This window comes from Rhinolophus sinicus, linkage group LG04 (assembly GCF_036562045.2).
Source record: "Rhinolophus sinicus isolate RSC01 linkage group LG04, ASM3656204v1, whole genome shotgun sequence".
Classification (NCBI taxonomy): domain Eukaryota; kingdom Metazoa; phylum Chordata; class Mammalia; order Chiroptera; family Rhinolophidae; genus Rhinolophus; species Rhinolophus sinicus.
Genome location: NC_133754.1, coordinates 141,717,113 through 141,737,292, shown reverse-complemented (window position 1 = coordinate 141,737,292; position 20,180 = coordinate 141,717,113). Strand labels below are relative to the sequence as shown.

At 44.6% G+C, this 20,180-nt stretch overlaps 1 protein-coding gene and 1 long non-coding RNA gene across 3 annotated transcripts in view; one reads left to right on the top strand and one right to left on the bottom strand.

The window, feature by feature from the left end:
* Positions 1-1,993: 1,993 nt before the first annotated feature.
* On the bottom strand, positions 1,994-18,609 carry FXN (frataxin). The gene is made up of 5 exons (XM_074330529.1): positions 18,225-18,609; positions 16,829-16,926; positions 12,443-12,563; positions 5,161-5,258; positions 1,994-3,897 (listed from the first exon to the last, which is right to left on the bottom strand). The coding sequence occupies exons 1-5, from the start codon at positions 18,393-18,395 to the stop codon at positions 3,747-3,749; spliced, it is 639 nt and encodes a 212-aa protein (XP_074186630.1). The 5' UTR covers positions 18,396-18,609; the 3' UTR covers positions 1,994-3,746.
* Positions 17,562-20,180, top strand: part of LOC141571125 (uncharacterized) — a 46,080-nt gene continuing 43,461 nt past the window's right edge. For both annotated transcript variants that reach the window (XR_012495748.1, XR_012495749.1), the window contains exon 1: positions 17,562-17,930. This is a non-coding gene — a long non-coding RNA (uncharacterized LOC141571125). The remainder of the gene's footprint in view (positions 17,931-20,180) is intronic.

Here is a 20,180-nt window from a genome sequence, read left to right as displayed (position 1 = left end):
TGTCTCAGTTAAATTTACTAAGCCAATTTTTTTTTTTAACATAAACACAGATCCATCAAGGGTGTTTGTCACTTCTTACCTCTTTAGTTTTTTTTCTTTTTTAAATCAGGGAGAGCCAGAGGCAAAAAAAAAAAAAAGTCATGAAATCACACACACACACACACACACACACACACACACACACACGCCAACATCTAATTAGAAAGACCAAAACAAAAGCAATTTACAAGCCCCAGCTCATCATCTCACTAGCTATGTGCACGGATCCTATAATTTATGGCTACTAAACACTGTTATTTTCCTTCTCTGGGCATTAGGCAACTCAGGATAGGGTTCCAGAAAAACTTCAACACTACTGACATTCATGATGATTACTATTATTAATACTGTTTATTTTTTTAATGGCCCATCTTCTAAACCGGTGTATCCAACCTTAGAGAAGAATGTATTCGTAGAATTGCAGCCAAATGCAGCCCTGAAGTCTCCCGCCTTCTCATTATTGACTTGCTTCCCAAAGTCCCTGGGAATCTCCCCTCCTTTTCAAGCTGCCCTAGCGATTTCTTTTCTTTCAGGTCTCCTTGTCACTGACACACCCCAAAGGCCCACTACGGAAGTGTCCGCCTGTGCAGCTTCCCAGCTCTGGGGTTTTTCTTGGTTCCAGTGCCAGTCTGGGCTGGGAGGGGCGGGGGCGAGGGTGGGAGGGAAGTGAAAAGCGGGTGAGGGACGAGGCAGGGGACACTAATGCCTAGTTCCAACTTCCTCTATCTCCCCCCTGACGAGACCACTTCCCTCCACCAGAGGTGGCTACTGGTTCCAGGAAATTGCTCTCGTCAGCCCCCTCTCTGAGTTGGAAGGAAAGGTCTGGATTCTCCTTCTTTTCGGAAGGAATCCACCCACCCTCTTGTATGGTTTTACAAATAACCTCCCATAGCATCTCTAAGGTCCTTGATTTCTCTCCTGCTGCAGGCAGGGCAGCTTGAAAAGAAGGGGGCAAGAAAAATTGTTCTAGGGTATCAGAATCCATAACCAACGTCACAAATGAGTATTTCGACTAAGTTTGAGGTGAAGAGAGGATGTCATAAATATACTGCGGGGAGAAAACTCAAAATTTGAATATGAAATTATGCTGCATATGTGATAACAATATTTGTCATGCACTGGGTGCTCTGCATGTGGGCCCAGGCACAAGTTAGGTATCTCCATTTTACAGATGAGAAAACTGAGGATAGGGTTAACAAACAAGTAAGTGGCAGAGTTTGGATTCAATTTTCAAAATCCTGATGAAAAAACTCAGGTTCTGTTTTATACAGCCCAGTGATTCTCTGTATTTTCAGAGAGAGGTAAATAAGTCATTCTGGATAGTTTATTTTCTAGTGGCTAAGGATCTACCCACTCAGGAAGCTAAACATAATTGACAGCTTTCTAAAATTACATTACACATTTCCTTGCCTCTTTTGTTATACTGAAATATTTACATTTTCCTGAAAACCCACCCTTCACATGGGTGATACCACGAAGGTAATACTTCCAGGGTCTGAGGTGTGTGGGTGCCACACGGTGGTGCTTTTCCCGTATGTCAGAGTATTTTTATTTGCCCCCCTGGTGGCTGTTCCTGTGCTTGCAGTCCTTTCACTGACTTAATAGGAATCTCCCAGGACCTTAGAAACTCAATAAACCAGTTAGAATTGTATATAAAGTAAAAGTCAATAGGCCTGAAAGGCTGGCCCACTAGGAAAGCATCAAGAGCTCAGATTCCCTAACTTTCATTTTCACGTCACAGCAGCCTGATTAAATACCTAATTTTTATGTTGTGTCCCAGACAGATGAGCGTACCATGCAACTGAGTTCCAAGTGAGGTACAACAAAACTTTCATTGACACACACACACACACACACACACGATTTTCTCGCTGATCCTGACCTACCACACTTAAAATTTCCACCAGACTAAACCAATTTTATTTCTGAAGAAAGGAAATACTTTAAATACCCATTAACATTTGTTTATAGTGTTTCATTAAGTTTTTTCTAACAGTGGAATGTTTCTGGTTCACCCACTGCAAAAATCTTTGCTACACATTTGCATAGACTTCTAACAAGGAGGAACAACAGGAGTGTAACTTTGGATGAGTTTCAATGTACCTGCAAGTGAGTAAGTATTCAAATGAGATCCTATGGTATCGCAGGCCGTCTCAGGCCATTCAGGCTGCTGTAACAGAATACTATAGACTGGATGGTTTAAAACAACGGAAACTTATTCCTCAGTTCTGGAGGCTGGCATGTCCAAGGTCAAGGCCCCAGCAGATCCAGTGTCTGGTGAAGGCCCACTTCCTGGTTCACAGACAGCTGTGCCCTCACAGGGTGGAAGGGCTGAGGGAGCTCTCCAGGTCTCTTTTATATGGGGACTGATTTCATCTATGAGGGCTCAGACCTTAAGGCCACACCACTTCCCAAAGGCCCCACCTTCTAATAGCATCACTTTGGGGGTTAGGATTCAACATCTGAGCTTTGGGGGAACATAAACATTCAGTCTATAGCATAAACTTAGCACAGGATGGGAACAATAAAGGATGGTTATTATTTGAACATGAATGCAACAGAAATTTGAGTAATTCCGATAACCATGTATTTACTCTACAGGTTAAAAAAATTGTTCACTGTCCTCCCCTCATCTACCAGAGGGAATTAAAGCTAGCCTGCTGTTGCCTGACAGGAAAACTCAATGTCTAAAGTGGGAATTAACGATACTCTATCAAGTTCAACGCTCTCATTTAATGCATGGGAAGACAGAGAGGTCCAGGGAGTTTGTTAAATTTGCCCAGAGACAGACAGCACTGCTTTTGGGCTGAGCCAAGTGTAGACCAGGGTTCTTGGCGTTAACACAAACACGTCTTTCATTTATGTGGCCCTTCACAATTTACAAAGCACTCCCTCAGCTCCATTACTTCGTTTATTATACAATATCCATAGCTCATGGAAATGCCTTTTCCCCCCTCTTGTCTTGGGGAGATGTTTTTGCATTCCCAGACCTGTGTTGCAGTACCTAATTCTATACTGACCTTTAAATTTAAAAAAATACAAATATATGTATGTGTACACACACACACACTATTTAAATGTGCATGTGTACATATGTGCGTATACATGGGAGAAACAGCGCACATCTCCGAGTCAGCCCTTGCAGGCCTACACCTTGGCAGACACAAAGCACAAAGAGAATGGTCATTGGTTTCAGAATTCCTGAGTTGCCACCGACTCTTCAGTACCAAAGGGCTTAGAAGTACGTATTTCCATTTTCAAGAGGTGTGGGAACATTTCTAGGCTATTCTTTAATGAGTCTCATTTAGAGACAGAATGATGTCGGCCAGCTGCTCTTCATGCAGTTTTTCAGTAAGTCCTTCAAAGAATGAAGCGTGAAGCCAATTCATTTCTCCTCTCAGCACTTTTCCTTCTTATTATTTTTCTTTGTTGTAAGGTTATATGAAAAGGTATGGGCATAGAGACATGATAAAGATAAGGGATATCATGTGAAGGAGGAAACAGGACAATAAATCCAAAAACACTACGGAAATTAAAAATCCAAAGTCAGGGGGAGGGTGGGAGGTGATGTAGTCTTTTCACAGAGCTGTTATACACAACGTAACGGTCCTCAAAAGCAGGAATGGAACAAACTAGACATTCAGCTGCAGAATGAAGCTGGGGTCTTGGCTTTATAGTTTTTAATGTCTTTAGAATTAGGCTGGGCATCAAGTGTCTTTTCCAGAATAGGCCAGAGAAGATAAGTCCAGTTTGGTTTTCAAGGCTTTAGTCATCTCTGTGGCCAGCAGCTCGTGGAGGGACACACCATCGTGGGAGTACACCCAGTTTTTCCCAGTCCAGTCATAGCGCTTGGGTCCACTGCAAGACAAAAACAGTATGCAGAGCACAGCCCAGAAGAAACACTGATTCCACAGATGTTACCACCAAGAATTGGGGGAAATTCCAGAAAGTAATACTAAACGAGGCATATATTTGACTTCTTATCTTAGGGTCTTTCTACTTAAGAATAATTACACAATTTATCTTCTGGAATAATTCTCAAGACCTGAAAACATCTAGACTCTATCGATGAGGGTTAGGACAACAGGTTGAAGCAGAGAGAGCAGGCTAACTGGTCCACACAGGGTAAAACCCCTCAAATAAACTGAGTCTAAAAAGCAATACAATTTGTGAATAAGGGCCTTGCTAGAAATGACAGTGATTTCTGGAATTGTTTTTGTTGAATTCTAACATACTTCCTAGATGAGGTTGGGATGAAGAAAGCATAATGCTTTATTTATTTGACAAAGAGTTATAATATTAACTGTTGGGGCAGGGGAAGAGTTAAATGTTTTAAAAATGCATACAACATGAGGCTTACAAAGAACTCCAGGGGTAGTTATATTTGGGCCTTTCTTAATTCATAGTCCATATGTTCTCTTTGGAAGTGCTAATGAATGATGCCCAAAAGTTGGCCTAAGCTTTTTGTGGCCGGCTCTCTTACTTTCTTATAAACCACTTTCTTATAAACAGCAGCCAAAAGGATGAGGGACCCTCTCTCCCTGCATGTTCTCAGGACTTGAGATGCAACACAAGCCATCTCCAATATAATCTTTTATTCCACTAGATTAAAAGCATATCAATGGAAAAGGCAGGAAGAATTAAATATGGAAAAGCAGCTTAAACACTCTCATCTCCACAGAGCAAACAGTCCAATTCTGCAAATGGAATTTAACTAACCTTTAACTGAGATGCTCAAAACAAACTAGGGGTCAAACTTTAACTTGCTTTGAAGACAAAGTGCAGCTTGCTCAGATGCTGCAATATCAAAAGTGGCTTTTTAAAAGGCAGGGCAATGATCGAATAGAGAAAAACTGTCTAGGCCGGGTTCTGAAAAGTTGTACAATTTTCACTTCAAATCCTGTTAACAACCCAATATCTGCTTATAGCAGCCAAATGATCCCCAGACAGAAGTGACAGAAACAGAGTAAACTTTCCCCCTGAGAATGAGACATGCTGTCAAACACCAGGACAGTGTCACTTACATGGACACTAACACATGAGGGGGACACTTCTTAAATGGTCCACAATGTTATGTTTCAAACAAGCCGAACAACAAGAGCTTTTGATTTCTGAACATACCTGGATGGCGAAGACAACCAGATTTGCTTGTTTGGGGTCTGCTTGTTGATCACGTAGGTTCCCAGATCTCCACCCAGTTTAATTGTTAAAACACCACTCTAGTGGAGCAGGTGGAGAAGAGCATGAGGTAAATAAAGTAAGACAAAGTTATCACTTTGTCACAATTGCTTCATATTTTATTGTCTGTCAACACTTTGCACTTATACAAGTATATAATATACATCATAAAGAAACGTCTTTAATTTAGTGTTTAGAAATAGGAGATCATGCAGAAGGAACACAGTTCTCTATATCACACTATGATTAATCTCACAGTGCTTTCCCTCTTTCCGAGAGGCTGGCAAAAGTGAGAATGATCCTTTTCCCCTCTAGAGATGAGGAGACAGAAACACAGTGCTAAGTCGCTGTCTGAGGCATTACAGCTGGAAAACGGGACGATCCGCATCCTGATTGCTGCCTTTTTTAATCAGAAAAAAAGGTTATTAAAAAAACAACCCAATAGGGTCCCCCCCATGCCTATCAGTTATATTCGTATTGGTACTTTCTCCACATTTTCAACAGCTCCTTGTGAACTGCCAACCAGAACATACTAGAGGACATTGACAAATGCAGAAACCAACTTTCCTGGAGTACTACATCGGCCCAAACATCGGACAGCGCAAGTTCATTATCAAAAAAAAAAAGAAGGAAAAAAAGCAGGAAAGAAGGAAGTAATCAAGCCACCTGCTTTGCTTGTCTTAGCAGAGCAGTAGCCTTAGTTCTGCTGCTCATTGAAGACACATACGTAAGACTAGGGTGTTTATTTCCAGGCTCTTCCTACAGATCTCATAAGCTTCTCAGACGCTCCTCTCCAGCTTTATTTTCCTCTACAGGCACCTTGAATTCTTCAAAAGACCAGTTGGCCCAACTTCGCTCCATAAACGCTCATTTAAATTTGAAAACACTCTTTCAACAAAGGAGTGCTTCCCTCTCAAGGCCTGAGGTCTCTGTAGAACGCACAGGGTGATAAAGAAGCAGCTACACAGCTCAGTCCTTTCTTGGAGCTGGTGAAATGGGAAGCCTTTCCGTTCCCCAGCCCGAGCGTAACCCGCAGAGACACACGGTGGCCTTTCTCCGTGCCTTCTGGAGCAGCCCCTTTCCAACCAAGGGGCTTTGAATGGTTCTTAGAACATTTTGTGTCTGGTCCAAGAACAGAAGGAGCTATTGAAAATGTGGAGACAGTACTACTAATGATATAACTAATAGGCATGGGATGGGGCGGACACTCATGGGTCATTTTAATAAACTTTTTTTCTGATTAAAAAAGAAACAAACTGTAGAGACACTGGAAATACAGATGGTATAAAAAATGTGAAACCATCAATGAAAATATTAACCACTATTCAGTTCCCACTGTGTGCCAGGCACCGTTTCACACTTTGTGTAAAATTGATTCTACCTTGACTATAACCATCGGAGGTGGGAATTGTCATCCCAGTTTTACAGATGAGGACAACTGAGGGACAGAGTAATAAAGAATACTTAGTAGCTGGCCGAGCTGATCTTAAATCCTGGTCTGTTTGGGTTCAAAAGATGCTCTTCTTTCCACAACACGAAGCGCTCTCTCAATCCCGCCAATCAGTGAGACGAGCTGTTCACTCTCAAGTACTGGCTGCCAGCTTTTATTTTATTTTCTAAAAACATCATGAACAGGTTTTACATGTCACCATGAGAAGCCTGAATTTTAACTGGACCGGGGACTCAGGTGCGTCAGCTCGCTCAGCCTCAGCACCGTCTCCTCCCCAGCAGCTTGTCCAGAGCTGGGACCTTCCCCGTGAAGCTCTATGAGTTCCCCCAGTTCAAAGTCGGGCTTCTTCAGCCCTCGGACTTTCCTAACAAGGCCATCATGGAGCGGATGAACAGCTGGCAAGTCTTCTCTGCACCCTTTCCAGGGCCGCCTGGAATCCGTGTACTGACCGCTCCTTTCACGTCACGTGTCTGCACCTCGGGTCATGATTTCTCTCATCTCCTCCGGACGTGGCCGACCTGTTCACGCGGAGCATGAGGTCTTCCCAATCCGATTGTTGTGTTTTTTAGTGAAACCAACACAGAACAGACGAAGCAAATAACCATCGGTCGTCCTGACATCCACATGAGCTTCAGTCATGGTTGGCCATTTTTTGACCATGGAGCCCATTTTGTCACCGGTAAGATCCACGCCATGGAAATTAGCCAGGCAGTTGTTGCCCTGAACACTCTCAGTAATTAGCCTGAATTTTCTAAATGCAACTTCTTCATTCTGCAGATGAGCTCGGCTCACTTCAAAACCATGACGCTTGAAATACGATTTTGGTCTCTTGAGTTCTTGTGACAAGTGTTTTCCCAATACTTCTTATATTGAACACAGCTGGTGCTTTCACTTCATACCAATCTTTCTTAGAAAACGAGTCAACCACTTTCTTCTTGGCTCCCTTCTTGCTGCCTTTCGTAAGGGGCTTATTCTTCCCGACCACCATAGTGCTGCTCAGAGAGCCCAAAGTCTCGGCTGCCAGTTTTTAAACGCATTTTTTCAAAGAGCTACGATCACAGTGTACATAAGCTTTTTGTGTTCTGTTTTTTAAATTTTCCTGAAACCCACCTTTAATTATTTTGGTAGGAATACATTTCATTTCTTTCAAAATTTCTTAAAATTGTGTAATTCAGTAGTTTTTTAGCATTTCACAGCGTTTGCATAAAGTATGCAAACATCGTCACTACCTAATTCTGGACTATTTCTGTCATCCCCAAAAGAAACCCTGTACCCAATTAGTAGTCATTCTCCATTTGTTCCTTTGCATATATACAGTGTTTAGCTTATTTTTCCCAGCGATCTCAGGCTCAGAATCAAGACATAATTGTTTCTAATTTGACCTGTTTGTGGCCCTTACCTGCCCCACTGTGCGTTTTACCCTAAAGGCAGGGAGGTGCGTGAAACAGCAGAAAAGGCAGGGGGCTGGGTCTAGAGTTGCAGGTGCTAAGTCTCAGCAACCAGCCTGCTCCCTCAGGACAACATCTCTGCTCGTTCAGAGACTCAGTGCAAGGATGGAGGGGCTGATGGGTGCTCCAGGGTCCTGCACAGGCTCCTGGTAACCATCACGCCTTAGAACATGAGGCCATATCAGAGGACGGCAGATACAATCCGTGAAAGCCAAAATCCACTCTTTCCAACCCCACATTTGAGTGACTCCAGGGAACAGGCCACTCGTGAACAAAAAGCATACTAATACAACCACCACAAGAATCCTTCTAGATGCACAGGTTCCACCTGGCACTTTCTCTGCAGTCCTCTCCCTCCCTGCACAAGACCAGCAACTCCTCTGGCTCCAGGTCCCACCCAAGGGGCCTCTGGGAAGGTTACCCTACCCTGATGCCCCTCAGTGGCGGCCAGGTCCTGTGCGTGTCCCCACAGCCTTTTGTGCATTCCTCACTGCATCTGAGCTGCTGGCTTGTTGGCTGGTCACCTGCCCCCTACTCTCCACTATTACAAGCATCTGAGAGCAGATCTGTCTGGTCACCCCATCATCATCAGTGCCTGGCACATCCATTCTTTGTGCAAAATACTGGACGGATACAAAATACATTTGTGGAGGAATGAACGAGCAGATGATAAGCAGGCACTGGGATAACATGTGCCAAAGCTAAGGGCAAGGTTACATAAGGTAGACAGTCTCAACACTCACTCCCCCACTTCCTGTTTACTGTACATAATTGGGTTTTTTCCCCATTGAGGTTGAGCTGTTTCCAAAGGAAAGTGGCAAGAGAAGGAAGGAAACAAGGTGCCTTACTGGTCCCCCAGGAGTTCTTACTGCTTTTGGAACTGTCTGCAATAGACCAGATGAAGAGGGTGTTTTGTTCGTTATTAGTATTCCTTACGTGGCAGTCTGAGTCTATTTTGGAAGTGTGGACAGACTTCAGTGAAGGGGAGGGGGGAGAGAGGGTAGAGATAGTCAGAATACTTAGCAGCTGCTGAGACACGGGCACTAATCAGAGCAGACCCTGGCCACTGGTGAGGCTTAATTCCTGCCAATCAATATCAGCCCTACCCACGCAGTAGCAAAAGGAGCAGTTTCTGTTGTCACCAGCTGATCTGTATAGACATATTGGGTGGCGTGTTAAATTAGGGGATTTCACGTACACGTGGCTTCCCACATACAGACACCGACCTCCCCTTAAGGGATAAGAATAATGAATATGAAGCACGTTTTTGTCGCATTAAATCTAACCAGAGAAGTAGAGGAATGTCACAGATGATGAACCTGCCTCTCACAGAACTTAGATAATCACTGAAGGGCTCTTGGAAGGAACATCCATGCCCAGGATGCTAAGCCAGACCCTGTCTCCATTTCCAATAAATGCTTTCTCTGAGCAAGTGTCCAGAACCTGAGACCCAGAGGTGGTTTGCAGGGCTCTGCGAACAGCCCCCACCCTGAAGCAGCAACGATGCTCATGGATGTGTGGGGAAGGTCTAGAGCAGTCAGGTTCTTACAGAGGGTCCTGACCCAAAAAAGGTTAGAAACCTGTGCTCCATAGCAGTAATATGCTAACAACTTAGTGAATGAACAACATGGTAACGAGCAAATCTCACTTAAAAAAACAACAACAAACGACTGTGTTCCTGGGTGTATCTAGATTACTGCTCTCATTTGCTGACTTGGCCAGTCGTTAACTTGGTAAAACAATGATACATGCTGAGTAGCATCAATGAAAATGTGTTTTAGAAAAGTAGTGGGCCCCATTTCATTTACACAGTGAACCAACATTTATTACTTGGCAATGTCCCAGTAATTGCACTGGGAATACCAGGCAAGAATGGACAGTGTCCCTGCTGCCAAGAAACTTGGTCTGGCCACAGGAGCTGATGCGTAAACAGACAATTACAACACAGGCTGATGAGTGCTCCAGAGTCATGCTCAGAGAGCTGGGCAAGGAAGAACGGGTGGTGCCTGCCTGGAGCATCTAGGAGGGCTTCACAGAGGAGGTAACATCTCACTGAAACCTGTAGGGATTCAGAACAGGCCTCTCCCCAAAACGTGCCACTCTTGCCTGTGACTTACTTTGAGCTGAAGGCGATTGAGACCCTGGTGCAAGCCCAAGAGAAACTTTTACTTCTCCCATAAAAAATTTAAATTTGGGGCCTCGCCCACAATGAAAGTTATTACCCGAGATAACTTTTTATGACCTATCTGTATGGCAGGGCAAACTTCTAATCACTTAACATTGGCTCTTCTTATCGTCCTGCAATGACCTTCCTCCCCTCTGAAACTCCAAGGCATCTTATCTCATCTTTAGCTCACAATGCCATACGTCTCATTTTTACTTTCTGTCTCTGAACCTCTACCGTATGTGGCATTCCCACATGTAATTAAATTTGGTTATTTCCTCTTGTTAATCTGTCTTATATAAATTATTAAACCTAGTAGGGTCAGGTTTCTTCCTCCCCCACTACCCTGCGGGCAGGGAAACACTGCGCTCCAACAAAGCTTAAGTAAAGCACCTACAGGACTCTAAGGAATTCATTCCCCAGGGTAGATACTGAGCATTTCAAAGTATTTAGTCAGAAGTGCAAACCACAGAGGCAGGCACTACATGCCTTTAGCTTTCTACATCTACACTAGAGAATTTCCTAATTAGCAAATGACTTGCTAGAAATAATTTTTTGCCTGTGAGTAGAATGTAATCCAGGTGTATGGATTGACTTAGGAAAAAAAAACAGGTGCCCCTTCCTTGCAGGAATGTGTCACAGGATTTAGAAAGCCCAGCAGCTGAATCACTCCTCAGAGAGTTACCAGAGGTAGCTCAGGTCCTGTGACCCACCACAGAGCAAAAGCTTTTGTTGCTGGAATCAATGAGGTAAACAGAATCCAGCTGCTAGAATACTGGCACAATTGCTTCCAATGAAGCATTTATGCAGAGAACTTGGGTCAAGGTGGGGCTTCACCAATACTCTGAGAAGAGGTGGTGTGACTGTTTTTGTGGCATGTTAATGTTTGCCCGGGTGGCACATGTTAGCCTGACACTTGGCTTCCCTGTAGCTACAGCCTCTGGTAGGGAGACAGGGAGAGGCAAGACCTGTAAGTTCCCCAGCTGCAATCATCTCACAGATGGTCAAGCTGGCCAGGCCAGTTTGTAATGGTTCCCGGGCAGCTCTGCGCTCTGAGGCTGTTTGCATAAACACGTCTAACACCCGGCCTGGATAGTGCTGCATTTTCTGCTGCCGACAGCAATCACTGAAACCACCTGGAAGGCATTCATTCCTTTCTTGCCTCCTACCTCTATTTTTACCAAATTCCTCACTGTCCTGACAACCAGGCCTTACACCTCCAAGGCTTTGCTGCCTGCTCCATCTGAGGGAGTCCTTTTCTACCCAGCACTCCAACAGCAATATCCAACAGCATTTCGATCACTTTAGCCTGACAGCTGGTTGTCCTAAATAATTCCACGATTTAATAAAAAATGCACACTTCATGACATTTTCTGGTATCAATTAATTGCTGTCAAGAGGATTAACCTCTGTAGGGGATTTTTCCCACTGGCATAAAAGCACTCCCCAAGGCCAAGCATTAATTCTAAATCCAAAGGCGGCCCATTGCTCAAGCCTGCCATCTGGTGGTCAGTCGATAGGACCAGCACTCTCTTGGTGTCCAGAATCTGGGGCTCAAGTTTCATCCAGACCAGAGGTTCTCACCCACGCTGCATATTACAATCACCTGGAGTGGGGATTTTAAAAACTTAAAAATCCCCAATGCCTTGCCTGGGTCACACCCCAGACCATTAAATAAAAATTCCTAGGGGTGGGACCCAGGGATGCACATTAGAATCGTAGGTAAGCTTTTCAAAAATATGCCTCCTCTGAATGCACCCTGAGCTACTGTATCAGGATCTCCCAGGAGTGGGGCCGTATCTGTGTGGTGTGAGTACCGCCTGGGCAATATCTTACCCTGCGTAAGAACTAGTGCTTTAGCTCAATGTTCTCCGTGCCTGCTTGATGAGGTAAACACATGCTGGGGCCCTTTCTGGTTTACCTTCATGGGTATTGAGTGAAGCTGGAGAATCTGCGTTTTGAAGCAAAAATGAGGCTCAGAGAGGCTGAGTGACTTGCATATGGTCATAAACCAGGTAGCGCAGCGCAGGAATATGAAGCCTAGTCTATGGTCTCACCCGTAACTGCCTGCTGCTGGATGCTTAACTCTGCTGGAGGGGAATTCGTTAGTGAGCTATAATTCTTAGGGAGAAAACAGAAAAATAAAAATAAGTGAAGAGGTACCCCAAAGGAGACATCGTAGTCTTCAAATGTGTAAGGTTGGTCTGCAAGGTCTTCAAAAAACTCTGCCAAGGAGTCCAGTGTCTCCTCTGCCAGTCTTTCATAGGTGGTCTCATCTAGAGCACTGCATGGAAACAGAACCACCAAAAACATATAATCACCACACCACTCCACTTTATTAATATCAAATCACCATGTTTAGTTCTTAGATTTTAGAAATTGATGCAAAATAGCTAATATGTAGAGCAAAAATTTAAACAGCATGCCAGGGTTAACAGAAAAGTAAGATTTTCTTCCCAAATAGGCAGTGCCATCCCCAGTCAACTATGATGAGTCTTTCCTGTATCCTTCCAGAAAATGTATATTCTTTTTAGTATACGAACAAAGCACCTTTCAGTTTTCATTTACTATGCCCTGCAAATTATTTCATATGAGCACATATGGATTTTTGTAGTATTTTATTTTATGTTATTAATTCAACCCGTCCCCTTCAGCTGGACATTGCGTTGTTTCCATCGCTTTAGTGATTCACATTTTTGTTCAGCAAACCACAAAATGGGAGAAAACATCTGCATTACATATATCTAAAAAAGGCCTTACTTCTAGAACATATAAAGAACTACAAGTCAATAAGAAAAAGAAAACCCAATAGAAAAATGGGTAAAATACTTGAAAAGATTTCATTAAAAAATGACATATCTAAATGTCTAACAACCATATAAAAAGATGTACAACTTTATTAATCTTTAGGAAAACACAATTAAAAAATCACAACAAGAGACCACCAGGATCCTTAAAATGAAAGAGATAATGTGAAGAGTTGGCCAGGACGTAAAGCAACCAGAGCTTTCAGATACTGCTATGGGCCAGTAAATAGGACAATCCCTTTGGAAAACTGTTGTGCAGTATCTATTAAAGTTGAATACATTCATATGCCATCAATTCCACTCTTGGGTATACACCCAATAGAAATGCATACCTAGGAAAAGCAGACTCTAGATTTAAGAATAAAATGATGGTTGCCAGAGGGGAGGGGGTGGGAGATGGGCAAAATAGGTGAAGGGAATTAAGGTACAAACTTCCAGTTATAAAACAAGTCTCAGAGATGCTATGTACAGTATAGGGCATATGATTAATAACATCATAATAATTTTATAGGGTGACAGATGGTTACCAGACATATTGAGGTGATCATTTTGTAAGGTATGTAAATGTTGAATCACTATGTTGTACTGAAACTAATATAATATTGTATGTCAACTACACTTTAATACAAAAAAAAAAAAAAAGAGAAATGCGTACCTTGGTTCACCAAAAGACATGCACTATAGTAGAATGTTCATAGCAGAAGTACCTGATAGCCCTAAATTGCAAACTGCCCAAGTACCCACATGTAATACAATAGATAAATTGTGGTATATTCATACAATACTGTAGAGCAAAACAGAACTGCCTACAAATGTAATAATATGGACAAATCTCACAAACATAATGGTGACTGAAAGAAGCCACACATAAACATACTTAATATTTAATGATACAGTTTTATACAAAGTAAAAAAAAAATAGGCAAAACTAATCCCGGCTATTGGAAATCAGAATGGTAATTACTGTGGGGCAGGAAGGGGTTAGTAAGTGAGCAGGAGGCTTGCTTTTGGGGGTTGGTAACATTCTATCTCTGGAGCTATCTCTTGAGTTACATGCTATGTTCAGTTTTTGAAAATTTATCAAGCTGTATACTTATGACTTGGAGACATTCTTGTATATATACTATTTTTCAATTTTTAAAAATTGCTATAATTCCATAGAGACAGAAAGTAGATTAGTGGTTGCCAGGGGTTTGGGAAGGGAGTCATTATTAATGGGCACGCTATTTCTTTTTGGAGTGATGAAAATGTTCTGGAATTAGATAGTGGTGAAAATTGCACAACCTTGTGAATATACTAAAAACCACCAAATGGAACATTTTTAAATGGTAAATGTTATGGTATGTGAATTATAACAATAAAAATACTGCTCTAATAGACATCCTTGCATGAGCTTTAGAGCCCCTATGAGGATATATCTGTAGGTTGCAAGAGGTATCCCAGACACCGCCATCATCTGAGAGTTACCAGGGGGCCTAAAGTAAGACACCAGTGGCTGCTAGACAATGAATGCAAGACATAAAGATCTGCCATGTGACCACCCCCCACCCAACCTGTCACCTGCCTCAAGGGTATGTGGGTAAGGTTACAGGACTGCTCAGGAGATGGTGAAGGGCTGTTCTCTAAAGAGTGGTAGGCCTTGTTGGGTGTGGTGGAGAGAACCTGGAGAAGAGGCTGACATATGTCACAGACAGAAGAGTGAGAAAGTCAAGAGTTTGGCAGGGGCTACCCAAGAGCAGCCAGTTGGGCCACTGCAGAAGTGGGCTGTCCTCCTATAATGTGGCAGGACAAAGGTGTACTTCCCAGAACTAGACCCTGAAGAAGGAACTGGACGTGGGGCATCCTGCCCCTACCCAACCAACCTCAGAGGACCGCTTGCAGGAGTGAGGGTACAGCAGCAGAAAGTCTGTGCAGAAAGGAGCTGCAAATGGTGCCAAAACCTAACACAGGGGTCATATGGCACTGACTCAGAGGCTATGTGGAGGGGCCACCAGACACAGACACAGTAGGCTGGGCGCTCAGGAGGCCCTCTGTCAACCCACTGCCTGCGATAACCTGGAAGGCCAGCATATTCTGCTTCTGAGCCTGTAGTTGTGGGGACAGTCTGAATGTTCCTGTGTAGGGGTGGCTCCTTGCTGCTGTTAGGTGGTGTGACATGAAAATGGTGAGGCAGGAGAGAACTGGCATGTCTACAGGTCAATGGGATGAAATGGAGTGTTTGGGGATTAAAGACTGCCCCGAGATGGAAAAGCCAAAGGGAGAATGTAAGGCTCTGAAAAACAAAGGCCTCTCATTGAGCCAAAAAGAGGGATCCAAACCTGTTGCAAAAATCAGGTGGAGAGAGCAGAGCATGGGATGAGGATGCAAAAAAATAAGGCAACCTGAGGCTTCATCCAGGGAAGAAATTTGGATGTGGTTATACACAATGGGATTCACTGGGAGTAAAGTGATCGGTTTTTGAGAAAACCCTGTTATCAGAGAAAAATGAGTCTGGTCTACAAGAGCCTACTGAAGCCTTAAGACATAATGGCCTCTGTAAGCCCCAACTGCCAGCAGTGGGCTGTGAAGGCTGCCTGCTGCCAAGGACACACTTCCCACCGCCTGCCTCCCCTATGGCCAAGTGGGGTAACGGACAAGGAGGAGACTCCCAGGCGGCAGAATTGGGGTTTCTTGGAGGACTGTCCCCCTTAACCAGGGCAGAAGTTGTCCCAGTGCTGCCCAGGGGGACTCCATCACTGCCATAGACCAGGGACACGTCTCTTTTCTGAATGGGAGTTGAGGTAGTATCTTGCTCCTCTGTGTGTGTGTGTGTGTGTGTGTGTGTGTAAGTCAGAGAAGCCATTCCTAGGCCATTCCTAGTCTTAGAGAGAGGACTGCATGGCACCTGGAAATCTTGGTTTTTGAGGTGGATGAGTGACCACATGGTCCATGGTTGCAGCCTTGGGGCTGGAGGCAGTGTGTCTGGTGTGTAGAAAGAGGGTCTGTGTAGGTATCAGTGGCACAGGGTAGATTGGAGCAGTGCCTGGCAGCCTTCCACCAGAACCCTTCACCTCCTCTTCTAGGTCACCCACAAAACCAAATTTCCCAGCCTCCCCTGCAGCTAGCTGGGGTCATGTGACCAAGTCCTTCCCACTAAAATGTGAGTGCGGGACAAGTGCCACTTCAGGCCTCCCATGCTCTTGTCTGTTTCTGTGGAACAGAATCTGGACAGGGCGACCTGGCCTTGACCATGCAGAGGATAGTAAAGTACAGACAGGTGATAGGAAGGTGGAAGGAGACCGACTCCCTGAATTATTTCAGAGAGGCATGCCCACCCTGGGCTGTCTGGAAAAGGGGACACAAACCACTCCTGGTCTGAACCATTACAGTTTGGGCCTATTTGCTACAGAAGCTTGGCCTACCTTAACGACTAAGATATCAAAGATAATAATAACAAAACTCTGGAAACAACCTAAATGTCCCACAATAGGGGATGGGTTCAATGAATTATGGTACATCCATAAAATTGAATACTATTTCATTTGAAATAGTGTGGTACATAGTGATGTGGAAAGATGCTTATGAGTGCTGCTGCTAAGGGAAAGAACAGATTCCGTATGCGATGGGCTTTTTTTTTTTTTTTAAGGTAAGAGAAAGAGAAAAAAAAGAAAAAAGATAATAGAAGTGGGTGTATGTGTGCATGTGTTGTGTATTAAGAAAGAGAGAAGGAAGAGATCTCTGAGGTGGAAGGTATTTATCTCACCCTGGGTCGCCCAAAGTTCCTGTTGTTCTCAAGGTCATCAAACAGACACTCTGCTTTTTGACATTTAGCATCTGGTTGAGGCAGTGGAGGCTCAAACTCTAAAAGACAAAATTAAGAAGGCCATTGTTTTTCAGTATATTACAGTCCATTAATGTATGGTTTAAATATTGCCACTTTTACTTTTGAGAGTAACTATGTTAGTGTTTCTCAAGAGTATGTCTTAGGAATTTTTTTTCACCTTTTAATGCATGACACTGGGTTCTCCCCGTCTCCTCTGTGCTGTCCAGCATGGTAGCCAGAAGCCACATGCAGCATTTAAATGTAAATTGGTTGAAATAAAATAAAATTTAAAGTTAGTTCCTCAGTCGCACTAGCAACATTTCAAGTGTCCTGTGGCACCATATGGCTAGTGGCACAGACAGAACCAGTCTGTCATTGCAGGAAGTTCTACTGGGCAGCGCTGCTCTAGGCTGTTCCGGTTCCATGGTGGTTTGCACAGGTGACACGGGAAAGCATCAGTACCCCTCCTGGCATTTGACTAAAACAAGCAACAACACATAGCAAGAGGCAGCAGTCTGCTGCCATCCAGAAGAGAGGTTGTGACTGCTGACAGCTGTCTGACAGCTCTGAGCAACAGGAGCTGCAGGAGACAACGTGACCTGTTGATTTCTTTCAATACATAACTGCTGAGCGGCCAAGGTGCCAGCTCTGAGGCTGGTATGAGTGGATTATGTCCAGCCCTACTGACCAGCTGGTGAGACCAAGGAAATAACGGGGGGGGGGGGGAGGCCGAGAGAAAGAGCCCTCGCAAAGGGACCTATCCCAGTGCCGGAGGGCACGGAGTCTGTGAAGGGAGAGAAAAGTGGTACAGCCGGAGTGGCGGCAGCAAGGTGATGGGGGAAGGCGGCGGCCACAAGGCTTTGTGAAGGCTTCATCCTGGGAAGGCACCGGAGGGCTTTAAGAGATAGGCGATAAGAGTTACATTCTCCAAAGGTCACTCTGGTTGCCACTATGAGAAGGGGTCAGCGGCTGTCGCTTATGGCTCTTGAACCATCAGTGCCCTGAGCAAGAAAGGAGACGGCAGAGGACTCGGGGCTGAGAGGTGAGCAGAGAAGGAGGAAATGGGGGTGCAGAGCGTAGACAGAGTGTTTAAAAAAGTTGGCGCTGAAGGGGAAGTGAGAGCAGTTGTGATAACCACAGTTACACCTACAGCACGTTCCAGACCGTTCACTACCTGCTGGACATTGTCCTCAAGTCCCCGTAGAACCGACGGGCCTAGCGCGCCGCCGCACTGCCGCCCGCGCAGCCCAGCGCCGTCCCTGCGGGAGCCGACGCGGGCGCGCCTGCGCGAAGCGTCACCAGCAGGCGCGGTCTCCCTCCGCCGGCGCATACTCACCGCAGGGCCGGGCGCGCAGGCCGCGGTGGTCCCCGCGCGCAGGTCCCGGCGGCCGCAGGGTGGGATGGTCTTCGCGGCCCACGATGCCCCAGCGCTGCGGGTCTTGGCCGAGCCCGCGGGCGCCGAGCGGGACAGGAGGCGGGTAGCCGTGCGACGTCCGAGCGTCCACATACTCCTGGCGATCTGCAGCCGCTCCGCCCTCCGGCTCCGGGACGCCGCGGCGACACCTGGTGGCCACGGGGCGCAGGCGCGGCCACTCAGCTCGGCGCTCAGGGCCCCTCTTCTGTAGGCTTTGTGAAACGGCCAGCGGTTACCAGGTTCCCCCGAAAATAAGACGTAGCCGTTATGATAATCAGCTCTAATGTGTCTTTTGGAGCAAGAATTAATATAAGTCCCAGCCTTATTTTATTATAAGACTTACATAAGACTGAGTCTGATGTAATATAATACAATACAATACAATACAATACAATACAATACAATACAATACTGGGTCTTATATTTTTTGCTCCAAAAGACGTATTAGAGCTGATTGTCCGGCTACGTCTTATTTTCCCGGAAACACGGTAGACCTCAGGAAGAACTTCCCAGCGTTGTACTTTTTGTGTCTTTAATAAAATGGAGAGCCTACTTTGTTGAAAGCATGGAGCACAACTCTTGGGTAACATAGTGAATGAGTAACCAAGGTTCCCGACCTCGGAGACCTTAACCTAATGAACCACTGCTGCAGAAATTCTATATAGGAGGAATTTGGGAGCTGCAGTCTTGCGGGGAGCTGGTTGGGGTGCAGATCTTGAAGCTGTAAAGTGGGGTTTATAAAAGTTTCTACTTCATAGGATTGTAAGGATAAAATGAGGGAATCATGTAATGTGTTGTTGAACAGGCCCTGGGCCCTGATAAGTGCACAATAAATAGTAAGCTGTTAATACGTTTTTAAAAGAAAATTTTACTTAGGTCGTATATTGCGAAAGAATACAAATTGTGAGAGTTTCCTTCATATTTTGTATATGCTTTAGAAAATGTCGAATGTACATACCAGAGAATATCATTTTTATAGGGAAGGTAATGGGCAGAGGAGACGGGTAATGGGCTAAAGTTCTTCCAGAGTCACCTTGGTACTTTGTGAATAGTGGAATGTGTAAAACCATAGGACATTAAATGACGAGTGTTAAAGAAGCACACAAACTAATGGGTATCAGCCTTGGGTGGGAGAGTACATATAAGTAAGGGTGGGGCAATCAAGGAAGTCTTCATAGAAGAAATGGTATTTGTCACAGGGCCTCGAAAAATAGGGTAGAAGAGGTGGGATTTGAGTATCAGTAGTCCAGAGCAATCATTTGGATGAGAGACATTCTCCTGCATTTAATTAATTATAAGCAACCATTTACTGAGCACATGTTAATGTATATACCAGGCATGGAGAAACCATTTTAACCCCCGTAAAGAGTCTGAGGATACTTTTGAGTGTCACAACGATGGACGGGCAAGGTGGTGTGTGTGCTATTGGCATCTAGTGGGTAGAGCTCAGGGATGCTGTTAGATATCCAGCTGTGCACAGGACAGCGCGACCATGACTGAGAATTATCCAGTACAAAATGTCAATTGTGCCAAAGCTGAGACTACCTCACCAAAGCCACGTGGGAAGAATCCACTGAGGCAAAGGAAAGTTTTGCTTGTTGGCCAAGGCCCCAATCCTGCCATACTAACAGGGACGCCCCTCCTCACATCCTCAGAACTTCATTATATACTTGGAGAGTTGTACTATTATTAACCAGTGTGCTTAGCACTGCTCTGGCATAGAAAGGGCCTGGCGCGTGCTCCTACTTCATGCAAAGTTGATATCACTACCCTGTCGTTTCAGCCACAGAAACAGGCTCAGAGAAGCAGAGCAGAGATTAAGGCCTCACAAGAATCTGTCCTTCTCCACAACCTTGGAAGTGGTCAAAGGGAATCAGG